Below are 16,974 nucleotides of genomic sequence, written 5' to 3' on the forward strand. Positions count from 1 at the left end.
AAACACCCCCCCCCCCCGCCCCCCCCCGAACGCTCTTTGTTGATTCTCACAATTTTCACCGCCTGTTTTCAAATATTTGCACCGATTTGGCCTGCCCAGCCCTTACCCACACACACACACACAAGTATGTGTGTGTGTGTGTTTTACATCACACACACACGCCCTCCACTGCTACCGATAAAACACACACACACACAGACTCACAAGTATGTGTGTTAACCAAGAAATAAGTGCGTGCGTGTGTGTGACGGGTGGATTTTTATTCGGGTGTGCTGCTGGCGACCCCCCCCCCCCCCCACTTCGTGTGTTCCGTACTGGTCTTCATCGGTGCCACTCGCTAACAACCTCTTGGCCACAAACGTGTCCGCAGGCTGCACGGGGGATCTTTGGGTCTTTGAGTGGATCTCATGGTCACGCTGTCACCCCGCCTTTATCTGGCGGTCCGCGACATCTGCACGTCAGCTGAAGCTCGGACTCAAAGTGCCCGCAACGTCATCCGGAACGCCAAGTTGCTTGAATATTGAGAGAGATAAATAACAATTCGATTTAAAAAAATATATATAGAGAGTATCTTGGTGAAAAGCGCAGCATCTCCACGGTGTGGTAACAGGTAAACGCGAATGTGATTCTTGTTTTATTTTTGATATATCTGACTGCTGTCTCTGTCTGGGTGTCATCAAGTGTTTCGGTTACGGTGCACAAAGCGTTCTCCGTGTCCTCTGTGCGTGCGCTATGAGCCGCCGTGGTGTGCTGGAGACCAAATAAGTATAACCCGTAAAAACAAAGTTTTTCACTATAAATCCTTTATATGCGTGGCGGCTAGAGTCCTCTCGTCCTCTGGCTTGAGATGGCTGCCACCTATGGGTCAGATGATTGTCTGCCAGTATTAAGCAATTGGTAATTAAATATTTAATTTGTTTTCCCTAAACAGTGTAAAAATTCTGGAAAAAATTTTTCACGAACATTAATTGTCTCGCACAACGAGTCTGTGCAAAATGTCAGCTCGATTGGATCACGGGAAGTGGGTTAAAAAACGACCGAAAGATTTGCACGGTCGTAAGCAAGCAAGCACGCAAGCAAGCAAGCGAACTTAATATAAAGGATTTTAAAAAGGCATGGAATAGACCAGGAGAGGCTGTTCATAAATAATCTCTACGGTGGCAAGCATGTTTCGTCAGTCACCTGCTTATTTGATTGACCGACGCGTGCGTATTCGTAAATTAGCGCAATTTACAGCAATGTCAAATAAGAAAACATTTCGTCAAATCACTCGCGACGACGACGACACGCATTGTGACACGCGTGTTTTGTGGAATTGTGTTTCTATTATTCACCACATTTGCTGAGCACAGGCCCAAATAACTCAAAAACTTTAATCTCCCAACGTTTGAAGTGTGAACGAGTTTCTTGAATTAACCAAAGGTTGTTATTGTAAGAGCTTGGGGGAAAGGGAACTACGACAGGGCGGTACAGAGTAGAGCAGCGTGAGGGAAGCAGAAATAGAAGCGTCGTGACCTGCAGTGCGATGGTTGAGTGAGTGGCTGTGTGAGTGAGTAGGTGGTTGAGTGAGTGGGTGGGTGGTTGAGTAAGTGGCTGTGTGAGTGAGTAGGTGGTTGGGTGAGTGGGTGGTTGGGTGAGTGGGTGACGGGTGTGAGTGAGTGGGTGGTTGGGTGAGTGGGTGGGTGGTTGGGTGAGTGGCTGTGTGAGTGAGTGGGTATAGTTGGGTGAGTAAGTGAGGGTGTGAGTGAGTGAGTGGGTGGTTGGTTGAGTGGGTTAGTGGTTGCTTGAGTGGGTTGGTGGTTGAGTGGGTGGTTAGGTGAGTGGGTGGTTGGGTGAGTGAGTGAGGGGTGTGAGTGAGTGGGTGGTTGGGTGAGTGGGTTGGTGGTTGCGTGAGTGGGTGGGTGGTTGAGTGAGTGGTTGGGTGAGTGGGTGAGGGTGTGAGTGATTGGGTGGGTGGTTGGGTGAGTGGGTTGGTGGTTGAGTGAGTGGGTTGGTGGTTGAGTGAGTGCGTTGGTGGTTGAGTGAGTGGGTGGTTAGGTGAGTGGGTGAGTGGGTTGGTGGTTGAGTAAGTGGTTGGTTAGGTGAGTGAGTGGGTGGTTGAGTGAGTGGGTTGGTGGTTGAGTGAGTGGGTGGTTAGGTGAGTGGGTTGTGGCGTGAGTGAGTGAGTGAGTGATTGGGTGGCTGGCTGTGTGAGTCAGTGGTTGAGGGAGTGGGTTGGTGGTTGAGTGAGTGGGTGATTGAGTGAGTGAGTGGGTGGTTGAAAGGGGAGACGAGAAGACCTAAGAACAGATGGTGGGATGCTCTTGGGCAGATCTATAGGTTATCTGCTAGTCTCTGGCTCTCTCTGTTAGGCTATGGATCTATATGCGAGTATATGAGTCTCTGAGTGATTCTATGGAACTCACTGTGTCAGTCTATGGGTATCTGAGTGAGTCTATGGATCTCTGAGTGAGTCTATGGGTCTCTGTGAGTCTTAGAGGTGGGATGAGACTGTCAGTGCAGATATTGGAGGTGGTCCCTGCGGCGTATCTCCTGTGCAGCAGCTGCGGGATCTGTCGGATGGGTAGATGACGTTGGTGAGCTTGTTGGTGGTGGGGAGCGGTGGCACAGTGGTTAGCGCGCTGCACTATAAACCCGGCGACCCAAGTTCGATTCCCGCTTATGGCCAACATCAGTAACAATTATCTGAACCAGTCCTGGGCCTTCCCTAGGTCGACTCAGCCTCAAATTTGTACCCGGTGTGATGTGTAAACATCGCCACTGGGGAGACAAAGGCGGTCGGGCGTGGTGCTGGCCACCCACCCCCTCGTGTGCCGTGCCGGCCTTTGTAGGTGCTCACTAACAGCACTTGCCCCAACAGTCTGTTAAGGCTACACGGGGGATCTTTGTCTTTGGTGGCATCATCGACTTTGGCCACGATGATGTCTTGACCTTTTTGTTGTGTAACCTTCATGAATAAGTCGTGTTCGCATTATTTCTCCCCACATGAATGTCGCCACATGTCAGCGCACTCCATTACGAGGGCACGGTTCACTCATTCAGACACACAGACCTCGGGCCGTGTAATATGATGATGATAATAATAAAGAATTACAACTTAATACGTGGCAGGTTTATTTATAGCTAATATTATTCGTAAAGTCACGTAGAAGGGAAATAATAAAATAATAAAAATAAAACATTTAATTATTCTCACGACGTTTCGGCCACAACGCAAGCAGCCGTCATCAGGTGAAGAACAGGTCTGTCGGAAAGACAGCGTTTTGTTAACGTGACATTCAGACGCGGTCTTTCCGACAGACCTGTTCTTCACCTGAGGACGGCTGCTTGCGTTGTGGCCGAAACGTCGTGAGAATTATTTTATGTTTCATTTTTATTATTTTATTATTTCCCTTCTACGGGACTTTACCGAAAGAACCAAGAAGATGAATCACTGCAGTCACGAAAGCTTTAAATCGAAAAAATTTTCGTAAAATGTATGTTTTGGGTTAGACCACATTTGTGTCGTGAAGCCCTCCACAAACCCAACACGGCCAAACATTCAGTTGTCACGCGTGTTAATAATCACAAGAATGGTAATGCTCAGAATCAAGGTGTGTTTTTTGGGGTTAGATCGCATAAGTCGAAATGCGTCGTTAACCCGCCACCAACCGACACAGCCGACCGGTAAGGTTTGTCACTTAAAATTTCCACGTTTCGTTTACGTGACAATTAAAGTTACTGTGAATAATATTGGTCGTGAAAGCCGACGTGGAAAAAACCAATAGTCGTGCTTTCTCTGTCGAAAGGCGCTATGAAAGGTCGTGACCAAATGACCTCGTTCACGAGGGCAGAGCAGCATGCCTACACGTGAGCTATCAACCCTCACCAATTGCCTGTCACGTGTTCAGTGAAAGTTAAAGGCGCTGCAATGCAACTGTTCTTTTCACATCACTGCTGGTGAAAGGGGGGTCGTGGGTGTGATCCCAACCCTGACGCCTGCTGTGTATTTGGAGTTTGCGTGTCTGTCTCTCTCTCTCTCTCCGTGGTCGCGTGGATTTTTCTCCGGGACCTCCAGTTTTGCCCTCCACATTTAGTATCGACATCACGCGTTTAGAGTATTTGGCTGCTATAGATTACCACGATAAGCCACTTTCGTTAAGCTATCATTCGTGATAGCCAGGTCGATTCTGAAATAGAGCTACATAGCTCAGTGGGCCTTACCTGGTAAAATAAAATATATATAGTTTAGTAGTATCTTCTTGGTTCTTTCGGTAAAGTCACGTAGAATGGAAATAATAAAATAATAAAATAAAACATAATAAAATAATTCTCACGACGTTTCGGCCACAACATTCAGACGCTGTCTCCCCGACAGACCTGGTCTTCACCTGATGACGGCTGCTTGTGTTGTGGCCGAAACGTCGTGAGAATTATTTTATAATGTTTTATTTTATTATTTTATTATTTCCATTCTACGTGACTTTACCGAAAGAACCAAGAAGATGAATCCCTGCAGTCACGAAAGCTTTAAATCGAAGTTTAGTAGTAGTTTCATAGCTTTAGTCAAATAGGCATCGGTCGTCAATATGGGGCGCCGTTGCTCAGGGAGTGTTTCCCAATCACGCACAATAACTTGTGAATGCTTTACGATCTTGGCCACAATTGACCCCGAATATGACATTGTGATGACAACGTGACGCGGTTTTGTTCAGAACGAGCCTCGCTTAACACGGAGTGTGCACGTGTGTTGCGCCGGCCGCGAAGGTTCTGAGCCAATCACAGCGGCGTACGACGGGGGCAGCAACATGGCTGCCAGCGTGATCCACCAATCAGGGAGCGGGGAGGCGAATCTCTTCGTTAAGTCACTCGATGACCACGAGATGGAGACCGCTCGAGACAGCGACGACTTCGAAGAGGACGACCAGTTCGATGATGAGATGCTGCTGGACGACGACACCAACTATGGTAACGACTGTGGTAACGATGGTAACGACTATGGTAACGATGGTAACGAGGGCAATGAGGGACGGCGGGGAGGACGAACATCTCCCGGGGGCTCCGGGAAATGCGAGTCAGCCGGACGGTGACTGACCGATTGCCGAGTAGAATTGACACAGCCGACGACAACAACAACAACAACAGACCTGAAAGCGTTCGTCAATAACATCGTGGCCTTAAGTGAAAAAGTATATGTTTATATATTTAACATGCGACGTTTAGGGCAATGGATCCTACTTTATAGCCTATTAAGGGGTCTTCATGACAACCCAAAGTGCAGCTGTGGCATGATAAAAACAATGTATCGTTTTAAAAAAAATGCATATTATGTACAGCGCTCTGTGATCCATGGATAAAAATTGCTATATAAGTCCAATGGTGGAAAGATGTTAACTACCTCGCCTGGTATACAGGAGGTCGTGGGTTCGATCCCAACCCTGACGCCTGCATATTTGGAGTTTGCGTGTCTCTCTCCCCGTGGTCGTGGGGATTTTTCTCCTGGTCCTCCGGGTTTTCCCCTCCACATTTAGAATCAACATCACGCGTTTAGAGTATTTGGCTGCTATAAATTTCCGAAAGATGATAAGCCACTTCGTTGAGCTATCATTTGCGATAGCCCAGGTCACTTCTAAAAAGAGCTCAGTGAGCCGTCCTTACCGAGTAAAATAAAAAATAGTTTAAAAAAATGATTTGATTACTTGTCCACTAAGTTATTTACAATAACTACACGTGACCACAGAGGAACTCTATCGCATGGCTCGACGATTACGCACTCGCTGAATGAATGAATAGCACGTAAGTGAAGAAGGGTCATTGCCTGAAACGTCACCTATTTGATATATTTCAGGCAGTGTCACTGGCGAATGCAGTGAGTCTGTATTGTTGGTTGTGCCTGTGCACCGCTGACAATGCAGCTGCAGGCCTGCAGCAGCATCGCCCAATAAATTGTTTCGTTTAATTTCTCAATATATTTTTCGTGTGATTTCATTACCTTTCCTATACTTTGCACTCCTATCGTATTTTGTTGCATTGTCCGTTGTTGTCACGTGCTGACCCCGTGCCCCGACTGGACATGTGCGAAAAAGAGCTTCACAGCTCTTCGGATTTCTCCGGTATTAAATCATTTATTCGGATTCCGATAAACTCATCCGATCTAAAAAAAAAAAAACCTGACCGCTCGTCTCGCAGTCCATCCGGTGATGGGGGACAAGGAGGAAGAGGAGCAGGGGGATGACGACGACGAGGATGAGGATGAAGAGGATGAAGAGGGGACACAACCGCGCCAGCTGCTGCGCTTCGCCGAGACTGTGAGCTCCGACATCCAGCGTTTGTTCGGCCGCCGGGGAGCCGAGGGTGAGGGCCACTCGACCGGCTGGAGCGGCTCGCCCGGGACCTACCGCGACCGATTCGCGAGCGGCAAGTCCGGCAGGGAGCTGTACTACGCCGACCTCCTGCGGCTGGCCGAGGGAGGAGACTCGTGGTGGCGCTGTTCCTCAGCCTCCACCTCCTCTCACTCGCCGGGAGCGGTGGGAAACGCGAGCCGCCGCATCTCGTCGAGTAAGGAGACGGCCTCGTGGCTTTTACCGTTATCCAAGAGGGGCACACATCCACCCCCCCCCCCCCAATATTCAAATATGCTCAAAATGCCCCCCCCCCCAATTTATTGCTATAAAAATAATTGCTATGCTATGTAAATAAAAACAACAATTTGCTAAACCTTGGCCACAATATCTCGATCCCCCCCCTCGATCCCCCCCTCGATCCCCCCCTCGGTCCCCCCTCGATCTCCCCTCGATCTCCCCCTCGGTCCCCCCCTTGATCCCCCCCTCGATCCCACCCCTCGGTCCCCCCCTCGATCCCCCCTTCCCCCCCCCTCGGTCCCCCCCCTCGCCCCCCCTCGCTCTCCCTCGATCCCCCCCTCGATCCCCCCCTCCTTCCCCCCCTCGATCCCCCCCTCGATCCTCCCCTCGATCCCCCCCCTCGCCCCCCCCTCCTCGGTCCCCCCTCCTTCCCCCCTCCTTCCCCCCTCCTTCCCCCCCTCGACCCCCCTCTCGACCCCCCCCTCGGTCCCCGCGTGCAGCCACAGCCGGAGCGGCACGCGGCCGCGACGAGGAGCGGCCGCTGGGCCCTCTGAGCGAGCTCTTCTCGGGCAGCGCGAGGCCCTTCGCGGCGGGCGCGCGGCTGTGGAGCGCGCACCCAGCAGCCGTGCCCATGCTCAAGCGCCGCCTGCCCCCGTCGTTCTTCACAGGTCTCGCTCGGCCGCCCACCCCCCGTCACTAACATTATATTTTTTTATTTCACCAGGTGCTAAGCCCCGCTGAGCTATATAGATATTTTTTATTTCCAGAAAGCGGACCTGGGTATCACGAATGATAGCTCGACGAAGTGGATGAGTGGGTGAGCGAGTGGGTGAGTGTGTGGATGAGTGGGTGAGCGGGTGGATGAGAGAACGAGAAGATGTGCGAGTGGGTGAGTGATTGAGCGGGTGAGTGGATGAGTGGGTGAGCGAGTGGGCGAGTGGATGAGTGAATGAGAGGATGAGCGAGTTGTTGAGTGAGTGAGCGGTTGAGTGGATGAGTGGGTGAGCGAGTGGGTGAGTGGGCGAGTGGATGAGTGAATGAGAGGATGAGGGAGTGGGTGAGTGAGTGAGCGGGCCAGTGGATGAGTGCGTGAACGAGTGGATGAGTGCAGCTGAATGGTTAAATCCCATTCGAACTAAATCTCCAATAGTTTATCTTCAATGACCATAAAAAAATAAAATAATTAGAATTGAAAAGACCGCAATGTTTTGTGATACTGCGATGGCACTGGTGCACGAGCACAATAATTACAAACGCAACACATTTGTCCGTAACACTGCCCTATGAGGACAACACATTTATAATTAATAGGCAAAGGGAGGCCTTCGTCCAACATTGGATTGACCATCGCTGATGCTGCTGCTGCTGATGATGATAATCATTCGTGATTACGAGCACGTTGTTGTTGTCGTTGTTGTTGTCGTCTCTTCCCATGGACAGAGCCCACAACGGTGACGCCGGCTTGCGGTGGAGCAACGCGAGCCCACGCTGCGGCCGCTGGCGCTCTCGGCAACGCAGCCGATGCAGCTGCTGCTTCTGCTGCCGCTACCGGTGGTCTTCTCAACATCGAAGGCGGCGATTGTAACCTCGGCCACAGTAGCACCGGCTACTGCGGCGCTGATGGCGGCGGTGGTGATGTTGGGAGCGCGGGTGCCGGTCTCGCCGGTACGAGCAGCGCTGCTCGCGGGCTCGGCGGCGGCGGCGGCGGCGGCACGGGCATCATTTCCACGTGCACACCAGATTTCAGCGACCTGCTGGCCACGTGGGCCAACGAGGAGGAGGAGGCGGAGTGCAGCGGCGAGGAAGAAGGCTCATCCCTGGAGGCAGGACCCACGCTGGGACACGCAACCCCGGCCGCTCACCTCGCCGTGTCGTGCCAAGCGGCCACGTTCATCATGAGCCACGGCTGAGCGTCGGGCACCAATGCTGGGCGATTTGCTCTCGCACCTGTAATAAGATTCTGTGTGTGTGTGTGTACGTTTGCGTGTCGTTGCTTGCGGCTCTGCAACCTGTTTGTGTTGTGATCACGATGAAGAGCGCGCGCAGGTTGATTTTGTTTTGGCGCCGCAGTTGAAACAATTCCCCGCGAGAATTCCTTAAAGATCACCCACCGCCTCTGTGTGCAAGCCAGCCGTGTAAATCGGTGCGATGCGGTTAAGTCGATCGGCAGCTCGCGTTCGGTGGGGGTAAAGTGTGGGTACTAGCACGACACCTGGCCAGCGTGGAAGAGTAGGCCAAACACCCTCTAGAGTATGATAATTGTTTTTTTACCCTTCTATCTGGCAACAAAACTGACACCTTTTTACAAGGAGTCATGTTTGCATAGACCGCAATACCTGCAGTCATAATAAAAAGGTGTCAGTTTTGTTGCCAGATAGAAGGGTAAAAAACCAATTATCATATTTTTACTGGCAAATGAGGTTCCCATGGTGTAAACCCCTCTAGAGTAGTGGGGGGAGGAGGGGGTTACTCTTAGAGAATGTTACCTTTGTTTCCAGCAGTGGCAGCATTAATCATTTTTTTTTCTCATTATTATCATAAAGAGAAACGTGTTTTCTTAGCCTTGGGAAAAAAAATCGCCACGGGGCTTTCTGTAGATAACAGTGAACAAAGGATGGCTTAAAACAGCCTCACTTTGAGTCCGGGAGCAGGCGGCGTGCTTGCAACGAACACACACACGCGCCGCGCGCACACCGCAACGCCACCACCGGCCCTGACATCTCCCGCAAACATTTAGAAAGTCCCACAGCACCTTTTGAACGCTGATACGTTGTTCACACACACACACAACCCACGCATCTATTTGACGTCCGGGGCAGTTCACCTGCGTTGGCGTTCAGCAAGTCCCCTGACGCCTGCCGAAGATACATTGAACGGCAAAAATAAGTAATATTTAAAAAAACTTTTTTTTAACACGCTTTTTATGAAATGTACTAGTAATGGCAGAACTTCATGACTCCAGGATGACCCGAAGCTTGCCATAACGTAAGGGACCGTGGGCAATTGCAGCCAACGTCAGTTGACCGTGGACAATTAGACCCAAGCCGAAATATCACATATATAAAATAATGTTTAAAAATATATATTTCGTATTTTAATGATAGAATATAGTCTTGTCATCAGTATGACAAAAGTATACCAAGTCTGCAGTCGATACCACATTTGAAAGTGGGTTAAAATTGAGTTACAAGATTTCAGGATACAACAACGACATCAACAGACACAGAGCGAGTTAAAAGAAAGCGTGTAATAAAAAAACCCAGTCCAGAGGATGCGCGTGTCCGCCGAGGAAATTCACTCCCAGAAGGAAGGGCCGTCCAGCCGATGTGATGCGCATAACAACAGCAGCAACAACACCAAAAAAAATGTTCACGTGGAGAGACAGATACGAAAAGGGGGCGGATTGTCTGCTTCTTTTATGTTGTTACTGATGAGTTTGAGATATCAGCAGCAGCAGCAGCCTGGGATTTCGTACCTCGGGTCACGGCGTGAGAAGAGAGGCGCTCTTCCTTCGCCCGCACCTCCCATGTGCACGGTTGGCTACGTGCGGTGCAAAGGAAGTTCAACGGAGTATGTACATACGTGGAGGGAGGGCGCATTGCACGTGGCTCGTTGCGGCCCATGCAATGTGATGCGATGCCAGGATCATTTTATCGCTTTGCAGCGCTCCAGTGATCTGCCGAAGGATGCTCACACAATCACGGACGACACGAGCGAGTTGAGAATTGGCAGCAGGGATAAATCATTCATCACCACCACCGCCACTCATCACCCGAGCGAATCAATGGTTTTTCACGATTCGATTAAAGCTCACAATTCTTGTTTTCGATGATCACACTCGGACACACACGCGAGGTACAAATCCAGAGCTTCAGAATGGATACTCGCTGGGCTACAGGAGGATTGCATCCCGTTTCATTTGAATCGTAACTAACTGCCTTGTTTCTCAGCCACACATGTATAACACGGTCTGACCTATAAACTAGACATTTTTGTTTTACCAAGTAAGGCTCACTGAGCTATATAGCGCCTTTTCATACGCGACGTGGCCACAGGTGACAGCTAAACGAAGCGGTTTGTCATTTGGGTATTTATAGCAGCCAGATAATCTCCACACGTGACGCCGATTCTAAATGCGGAGGGGAAAAAACCACGCACCACGGGGAGAGAGAGAGAAACACTCAGACTCCAAATACACAGCAGGCGTCGGCAGCGAACCCACGACCTCCTGCATACCAGGCAAGGGAGTTAAATACAGCTATCGTATTGATACAGCTATCGTGCTGTGACGGTTCCACCTGAAGACGGAAGCTTGTGTTGCCTCCGAAACGTCGTGATTTTTATTTTATTTTTATTTTACTTTTATTAATTTAAATTTTTTACCTACGTGACTTTACCGAAACAACCTAAGAATATGAATCCTTGCAGTCACGAAAGCTTCACATCTAGAATTAAGGGAGTTAAAATCTCGCAACCGCAGCGCGGTCACCACCCCCCCAGCCCCCCTTTTTTTCTTTCTCTCCAACTCTGCCTATCCCCTCCAGTCCCCCCTGTGGCCCCCGTCTCCACCACCGTCTCCCTGTCTGAACTCCGCACTTTGGAGGTCGCAGCGACATGACAGTGTGTGCGTGTGCGTGCTCTCAATGTGTGGGGAGCGGTAGTGTAGCGGTTAGCGCCTTGTCCACTGCCAAACACGCAGGCAGTTGTTACTGACACAGAGGAGGAGTCTGTGAGCGCGGTGCAACTGGGTCGAGATAGGGGTTGTGGGTGAGTCGTTTAAGTGTGTTTGTGTGTATGTGTGGTTTGTGAGTTGGGGAGCGGTAGTGTAGGGGTTAGCGCGCAGCACTACGAACTCGGTGACCCGAGTTCGATTCCCGCTCACGGCCATCACCAGTGACGATTATTTGAACCGGTCCTGAGCCTCCCCTAGGTCGACTCAAACGAGTACCTGGTGCGGTGTGTAAGCGTCGGCACTGCGGTGAGACAAAGGCGGTCGGGCGTGGTGCTGGCCACCCACCCTCTCGTGTACCGTTCCGGCCTTCATAGGTGCTCGCTAACAGCACTTGCCCCTACAGTCTTGATAAGGCTATACGGGGGACCTTTGTTCTCAATGTATGGCTGCCGCGATACGTCGTGACGATACGAGATAAAGTTTTCACGATATGAACATTATCGCGTTATCGGTTTCCCGTAAACTACGACGAAACTGCTTTTTACTTTACCAGGTAAGTCCCCGCTGAGATGTGTGGCTCTTTTTCAAAAGCGACGTGGCTATCACAAATGATAGCTCAACGAAGTGGCTACTCACGTGGACATTTATAGCAGCCAAATACTCTAAATGCGCGTTGTTGATTTTAAATGCGGAGGGAAGACCCGGAGAAAAATCCACGCGACCACGGGGAGAGAGACACGCAAACTCGCAAATATACAGCAGCAGGCGTCAGGGTCGGGATCGAACCCACGCTCTCCTGTATACCAGGCGAGGTAGTTAACATCTCGCCATAGCGGCGTGTGAATGTGTATTTCACGTGTTTGTGCGCGCGCGCGATTTGCTGTGCTGTACTTCACGTACGAATAAAGGCCTGCGGAAGAAAATCGAATTCAACTGAAAGTTCACTCGACGTAAGCCCCTTCCTTGCCTGCTATTAACACCCTCACGGTCATTGTGCCGTCACAATCTGCGACTCGGTTTGGCCTCGTCGCACGCCGTCACGGCAAGGCGACGGCGTACAAAGCCACGTGGTGTCGTCCATTTATCCGTAACACACTGCGTGACGCTGCCGCATGCGGGTGACATCACAGATGTGACGTCACCGCTCACTTGCCGTGCAATATATTATATCCATTATTGCGCCCCCCCCCCCCCCCCCATAAATACAAAAGTCTATTTTTATACTTTTTGCATTGTGTACAGTCTGGAAGCTACCCGCATGCCAAATTTCAAGTTTGTAGCATGTTGGGAAGTATGCTAAACATTTCGAACAGACACACATTCACAAATTTCTCTTTCATATAGATTATGAGTCTTTTTTTAAAACCACCACTAATGCAACAGGCATTGGCCCAGCAAACACGCAACGCTGGGTCCAACGTACGTCAGGTGCAGATTGGGTTCCTGTATGACAGACGCGTGTTGTAAAACATGTGTGTGTGCGTGCGTGCGATTTCTTCTCACCGGCGTAAACTATCGGATTAAAAAAATGGTACCGTGGCAAATTTTGACCGTGCAAAAACACTGCAGCTATTCCCAGAGGTGTGGACTCGAGTCATGTGACTTGGACTCGAGTCATGAATTTGATGACTTCAGACTCGACTTGGACTTGCATAACAATGACTTTGTCCCACCTCTGAGATGTGGACTCGAGTCATGTGACTTGGACTCGAGTCAGACTCGAGTCATGAATTTGATGACTTCAGACTCGACTTGGACTTGCATAACAATGACTTTGTCCCACCTCTGGCTATTCCCGTTCGGAAATCCGCTTGTGACCAGACACGTTTTACGATACTGCATTGGCAGTGGTGCACAAGCACACATTGCAGAAACACGTGTGAATAACACTGCTCTCAACATGCGTTTAAGAGTATGTTTTACTGATCTAAATTTCCACACGATAAGCAACTGGGACTCTTCCCCCCCACCCCCCCCCCCCCGCTTCGCCAACCTGCGCGGTGCAGTTATACGTTGAACTTCTTTCGCACCGTACGTAGCCAACCGTGCACACCGGAGGTTATCCCACAAGGCTACGGTGGCTAGGAGACGTTAACTACCTCGCCTCGTATACAGGATGACATAGGTTCGATCCCGACCCTGACGCCTGCTGTTGTATATTTGGAGTTTGCGTGTCTCTCTCTTTATTCGTGGTGAGATGTTAACTACCTCGCCTCGCATACAGGAGGTCGTGGGTGCGACCCCGACCCTGACGCCTGCTGCTGTATATTTGGAGTTTGCGTGTCTCTTTCCTCGTGGTCGCGTAGATTTTTCTCCGGGTCCTCCGGGTTTCCCTCCTGACAACATTGAGAATGGACATCACGCGTTTAGGGTATTTTGCTGATGTACATTTCCACGCGATAAGCCACTTCGTTGAGCTATCCTTTACGATGGCCAGATCGCTTCCTGAAAAAAAAAAACTGTATGGCTCAGTGGGCCTTACCTGGTGAAAAAAAAATACTCGTTCAGTTTTAAATATGTATATACATATATACTCTATACATAATAGGGGACGTTTCGGGGCAATAGACCTTCTTCAAAGCAGAGATAGAGTGGACCGGCCGGAGATGTTGAGTGAATAATAGTTGGGCGAAACTTGAGCTATTGCACAGTGGTGGTCCCCGTTAGACATTCGAATGTTGACAATGTTTTCGGACGAACAACCCTTAATTTACCCATGACAACAGCCTGATACCGAATATCACAGCCTGAATTAAAAAAATAAGCACATACTCTACCTGTGCGTGTGTGTGTGCACAGACTCACTTGCAGTGACATGATCGTGTTGTCTCAAAAGTAAGGGTATAACGCTTCCTGCACCAGCCAACACGACTGCTAAATACTTCGGCAATGGTTTTATGTGTGTGTGAGAGTTAGATCTCTCTTGTACTTGAGAAACAAATGTGGATTTTCTAGTTCGGCCGCGTGCTCCTGTTCCCTGGTGACGGTGACCTCACGCTTAATGTCGGCGGATAGTTTTTTTCTTCTGAAAGCTATCTTTAGATTGTTTTTTGGAGGAGTTTGTTAATGGGAAACTGTGGGTAGGCGTTGCAATACACTCCCTCAAAATTTGTTTTGGACGTACCATGTACTGTACGTTGAACTTTTTTCGCACCGTACGTAGCCACCCGCGCTCATAGGAGGTACGGGGGAAGGACAACACCACAACAAACACACAAACAAGCAGTTCCAAAGAAATTAGTTTTCAATCTCGACTTAAAAAGTGCATAGCTACCAGTGGCTTCCAAATGTCGGAAGGAAGACCGTTCCAGACGGCCGCATTTCCTCTTCGTGACGTGATCTGTGGTTAGGGCACCGCGCTACGAATCCGTGAGACCGGGGTTCGATTCCCGCTCACGACAAACATCGGTGACGAAAGTTTTAACCGCCTCTGGGCACCCCCTAGGTCGACTCAGCCGTAATTGAGTACCTGGCGCGGCCGGTGTGTAAACGTGAGCACTGGGGAGACAAAGGCGGTCGGGCGTAGGAGTTGCTGGCCACCCACCCCGTGGTGTGCCGTGCCAGCTTGATAGACGCTACTCGCTCACAAAACTTTTCTCCAATAGTCTGTAAACATCTCCATGCGGGATCATTGTCTTTGTTGTATTTTTTTATACTTTTATTGACATCGGGCACGAGTTTTGGGGTGCGTTTTACTTTCCAGAGCATGTTTTGATCCGGAGAATGCGGTAGTAGGCAAGTGTGTCCATTGTAGTTTATTAGCGAAAGTGGAGTAACATGCATGTCGACACAGGGCACAGGGCCCAACATCAATCATCAAGATCAAAACGTACGTTCACAAAAACGAAATAAACACCTTCATCAATAACACTTCCTTAAAGGAAATATACGCTGCCAAGCCTGGTGGTGCCCATTCAGACGCTGTCTTTCCGACAGACCTGTTCTTCACCTGAGGACGGCTGCTTGCGTTGTGGCTGAAACGTCGTGAGAATTATTTTATTATGTTTATTTTTATTATTTTATTATTTCCCTTCTACGTGACTTTACCGAAAGAACCAAGAAGATGAATCCCTGCAGTCACGAAAGCTTTAAATCGAAATTTTATTGTTTTATTTTTATTATTTTATTATTTCCCTTCTACGTGACTTTACCGAAAGAACCAAGAAGACGAATCCCTGCAGTCACGAAAGCTTTAAATCTAAATTTTATTGTTTTATTTTTATTATTTATTATTTCCCTTCTACGTGACTTTACCGAAAGAACCAAGAAGATGAATCCCTGCAGTCACGAAAGCTTTAAATCGAAATTGTATTATGTTTTATTTTTATTATTTTATTATTTCCCTTCTACGTGACTTTACCGAAAGAACCAAGAAGATGAATCCCTGCAGTCACGAAAGCTTTAAATAGAAATTTTATTGTTTTATTTTTATTATTTGTATTACTTCCCTTCTACGTGACTTTACCGAAAGAACCAAGAAGATGAATCCCTGCAGTCACGAAAGCTTTAAATCGAAATTTAACATGTATAATAGTCTACGTTTTCTGTCAATACCCCTCATTCATGTGGCGTTGCTGATGGTTGGGAAAGCAATAAAAAACACACACACACAATGGCTTATTCCGCTATGCCCTGTATCGCCCACTCTTACACATTTACACCACCTTTTGAGTGCGATGGTTGGGGGGGGGCCGTCACCAACCCATCCGAGAACTATCCAGGCTGAAAACCATGCTTAGCTGCCAAGATTTGACGATATCGGGTGCGTTCCAGGTCACTGTGCATTGTGCCCTTATGCAAATTATTTGGTGAACACTGCTGCTGCCTAAGCCGAGCTATGGCCCACTCACTGGGCTTGCATAACTCTGTTTTCAGAAGCTACCTGGCCACAATTTATCGCCAAATAAAGTTGCTTCTCGCGCGTACATTTCTAGCAGCCAAATGCTCTGAACGCACGTTGATTCTAAAATGTGGAGGGGAAAAACAGGAGGACCCGGGAAAAAATTCACGCGACCACGGAGAGAGAGAGACACGCAAACTCCAAAATTCACAGCAGGCGTTAGGGTCGGGATCGAATACACGACCTCCTGTATACCAGGCGAGGTAGTTAACATCTCCTAGCCACCGCTGCTGCGTTGTCAGTGGCGGATAAGCACAATTAACAACAACAGCAACAACGCTGACGCCTTAAAAGGGGAACAATATATAATAGGTGACGTTTCGGGCAATGACCCTAATTTATAGTACATAAAATCTAATGCGCATTCAACTTATTTATCTGCTCTGAAGAAGGGCCATTTCCCGAAACGTTGCCAATTTTTTTTGTTCCATTCAAGGCTTAAGTGTGATTGACGAACGAAAGTTTTTTTGTTATATTGATATTGTGTTTGTCTAATGGTACTGTAGCAATATAAGCAACAGAGACAAAGTTTCCCCGTATAGATCCCCCGGCATTCGAGGGAGGGGGGGGGGGTGAGTGGCGAGAACCACGCCCGGCCGCCTTTGTCTCCCCAGTGGCGATGTTAACACACCGCTCCAGGTACCCATTTGAGGCTGAGTCGACCTACGGGGAAGCCCATGACCGGCTCAGATAATTATCACCACTCATGTTGCCTCGTAAGCCGGATACTAAACGTGGTTTCGCCGGGTTCATAGTGCAGTGCGCGCTCCGCCAACGACGCTGTCGCTCCCCACGTGCACGTTTCAAATGCCTTGCACGCGTACCACGTGGCGTGAGTTACC

The 16,974-nt window shown here is 49.2% G+C and overlaps 1 protein-coding gene across 2 annotated transcripts; it reads left to right on the plus strand.

The window, feature by feature from the left end:
• The first annotated feature begins 355 nt into the window (after positions 1 to 355).
• Positions 356 to 11,064, plus strand: PERCC1 (proline and glutamate rich with coiled coil 1). 2 transcript variants are annotated; one of them, XM_061548977.1, is made up of 5 exons: positions 356 to 610; positions 4,747 to 4,947; positions 6,169 to 6,537; positions 7,061 to 7,228; positions 8,001 to 11,064. In XM_061548977.1, the coding sequence occupies exons 2-5, from the start codon at positions 4,788 to 4,790 to the stop codon at positions 8,468 to 8,470; spliced, it is 1,167 nt and encodes a 388-aa protein (XP_061404961.1). In that variant the 5' UTR covers positions 356 to 610; positions 4,747 to 4,787; the 3' UTR covers positions 8,471 to 11,064. The 2 variants fall into 2 exon arrangements, with proteins under 2 accessions (XP_061404961.1, XP_061404960.1); XM_061548976.1 differs by lacking the exon at positions 356 to 610 and adding an exon at positions 3,759 to 3,849.
• The last annotated feature ends 5,910 nt before the right edge of the window (positions 11,065 to 16,974 follow it).

This window comes from Lethenteron reissneri, chromosome 10, assembly GCF_015708825.2.
Source record: "Lethenteron reissneri isolate LAM-NWPU_2019-01 chromosome 10, ASM1570882v1, whole genome shotgun sequence".
NCBI classification, from domain to species: Eukaryota; Metazoa; Chordata; class Hyperoartia; order Petromyzontiformes; family Petromyzontidae; genus Lethenteron; species Lethenteron reissneri.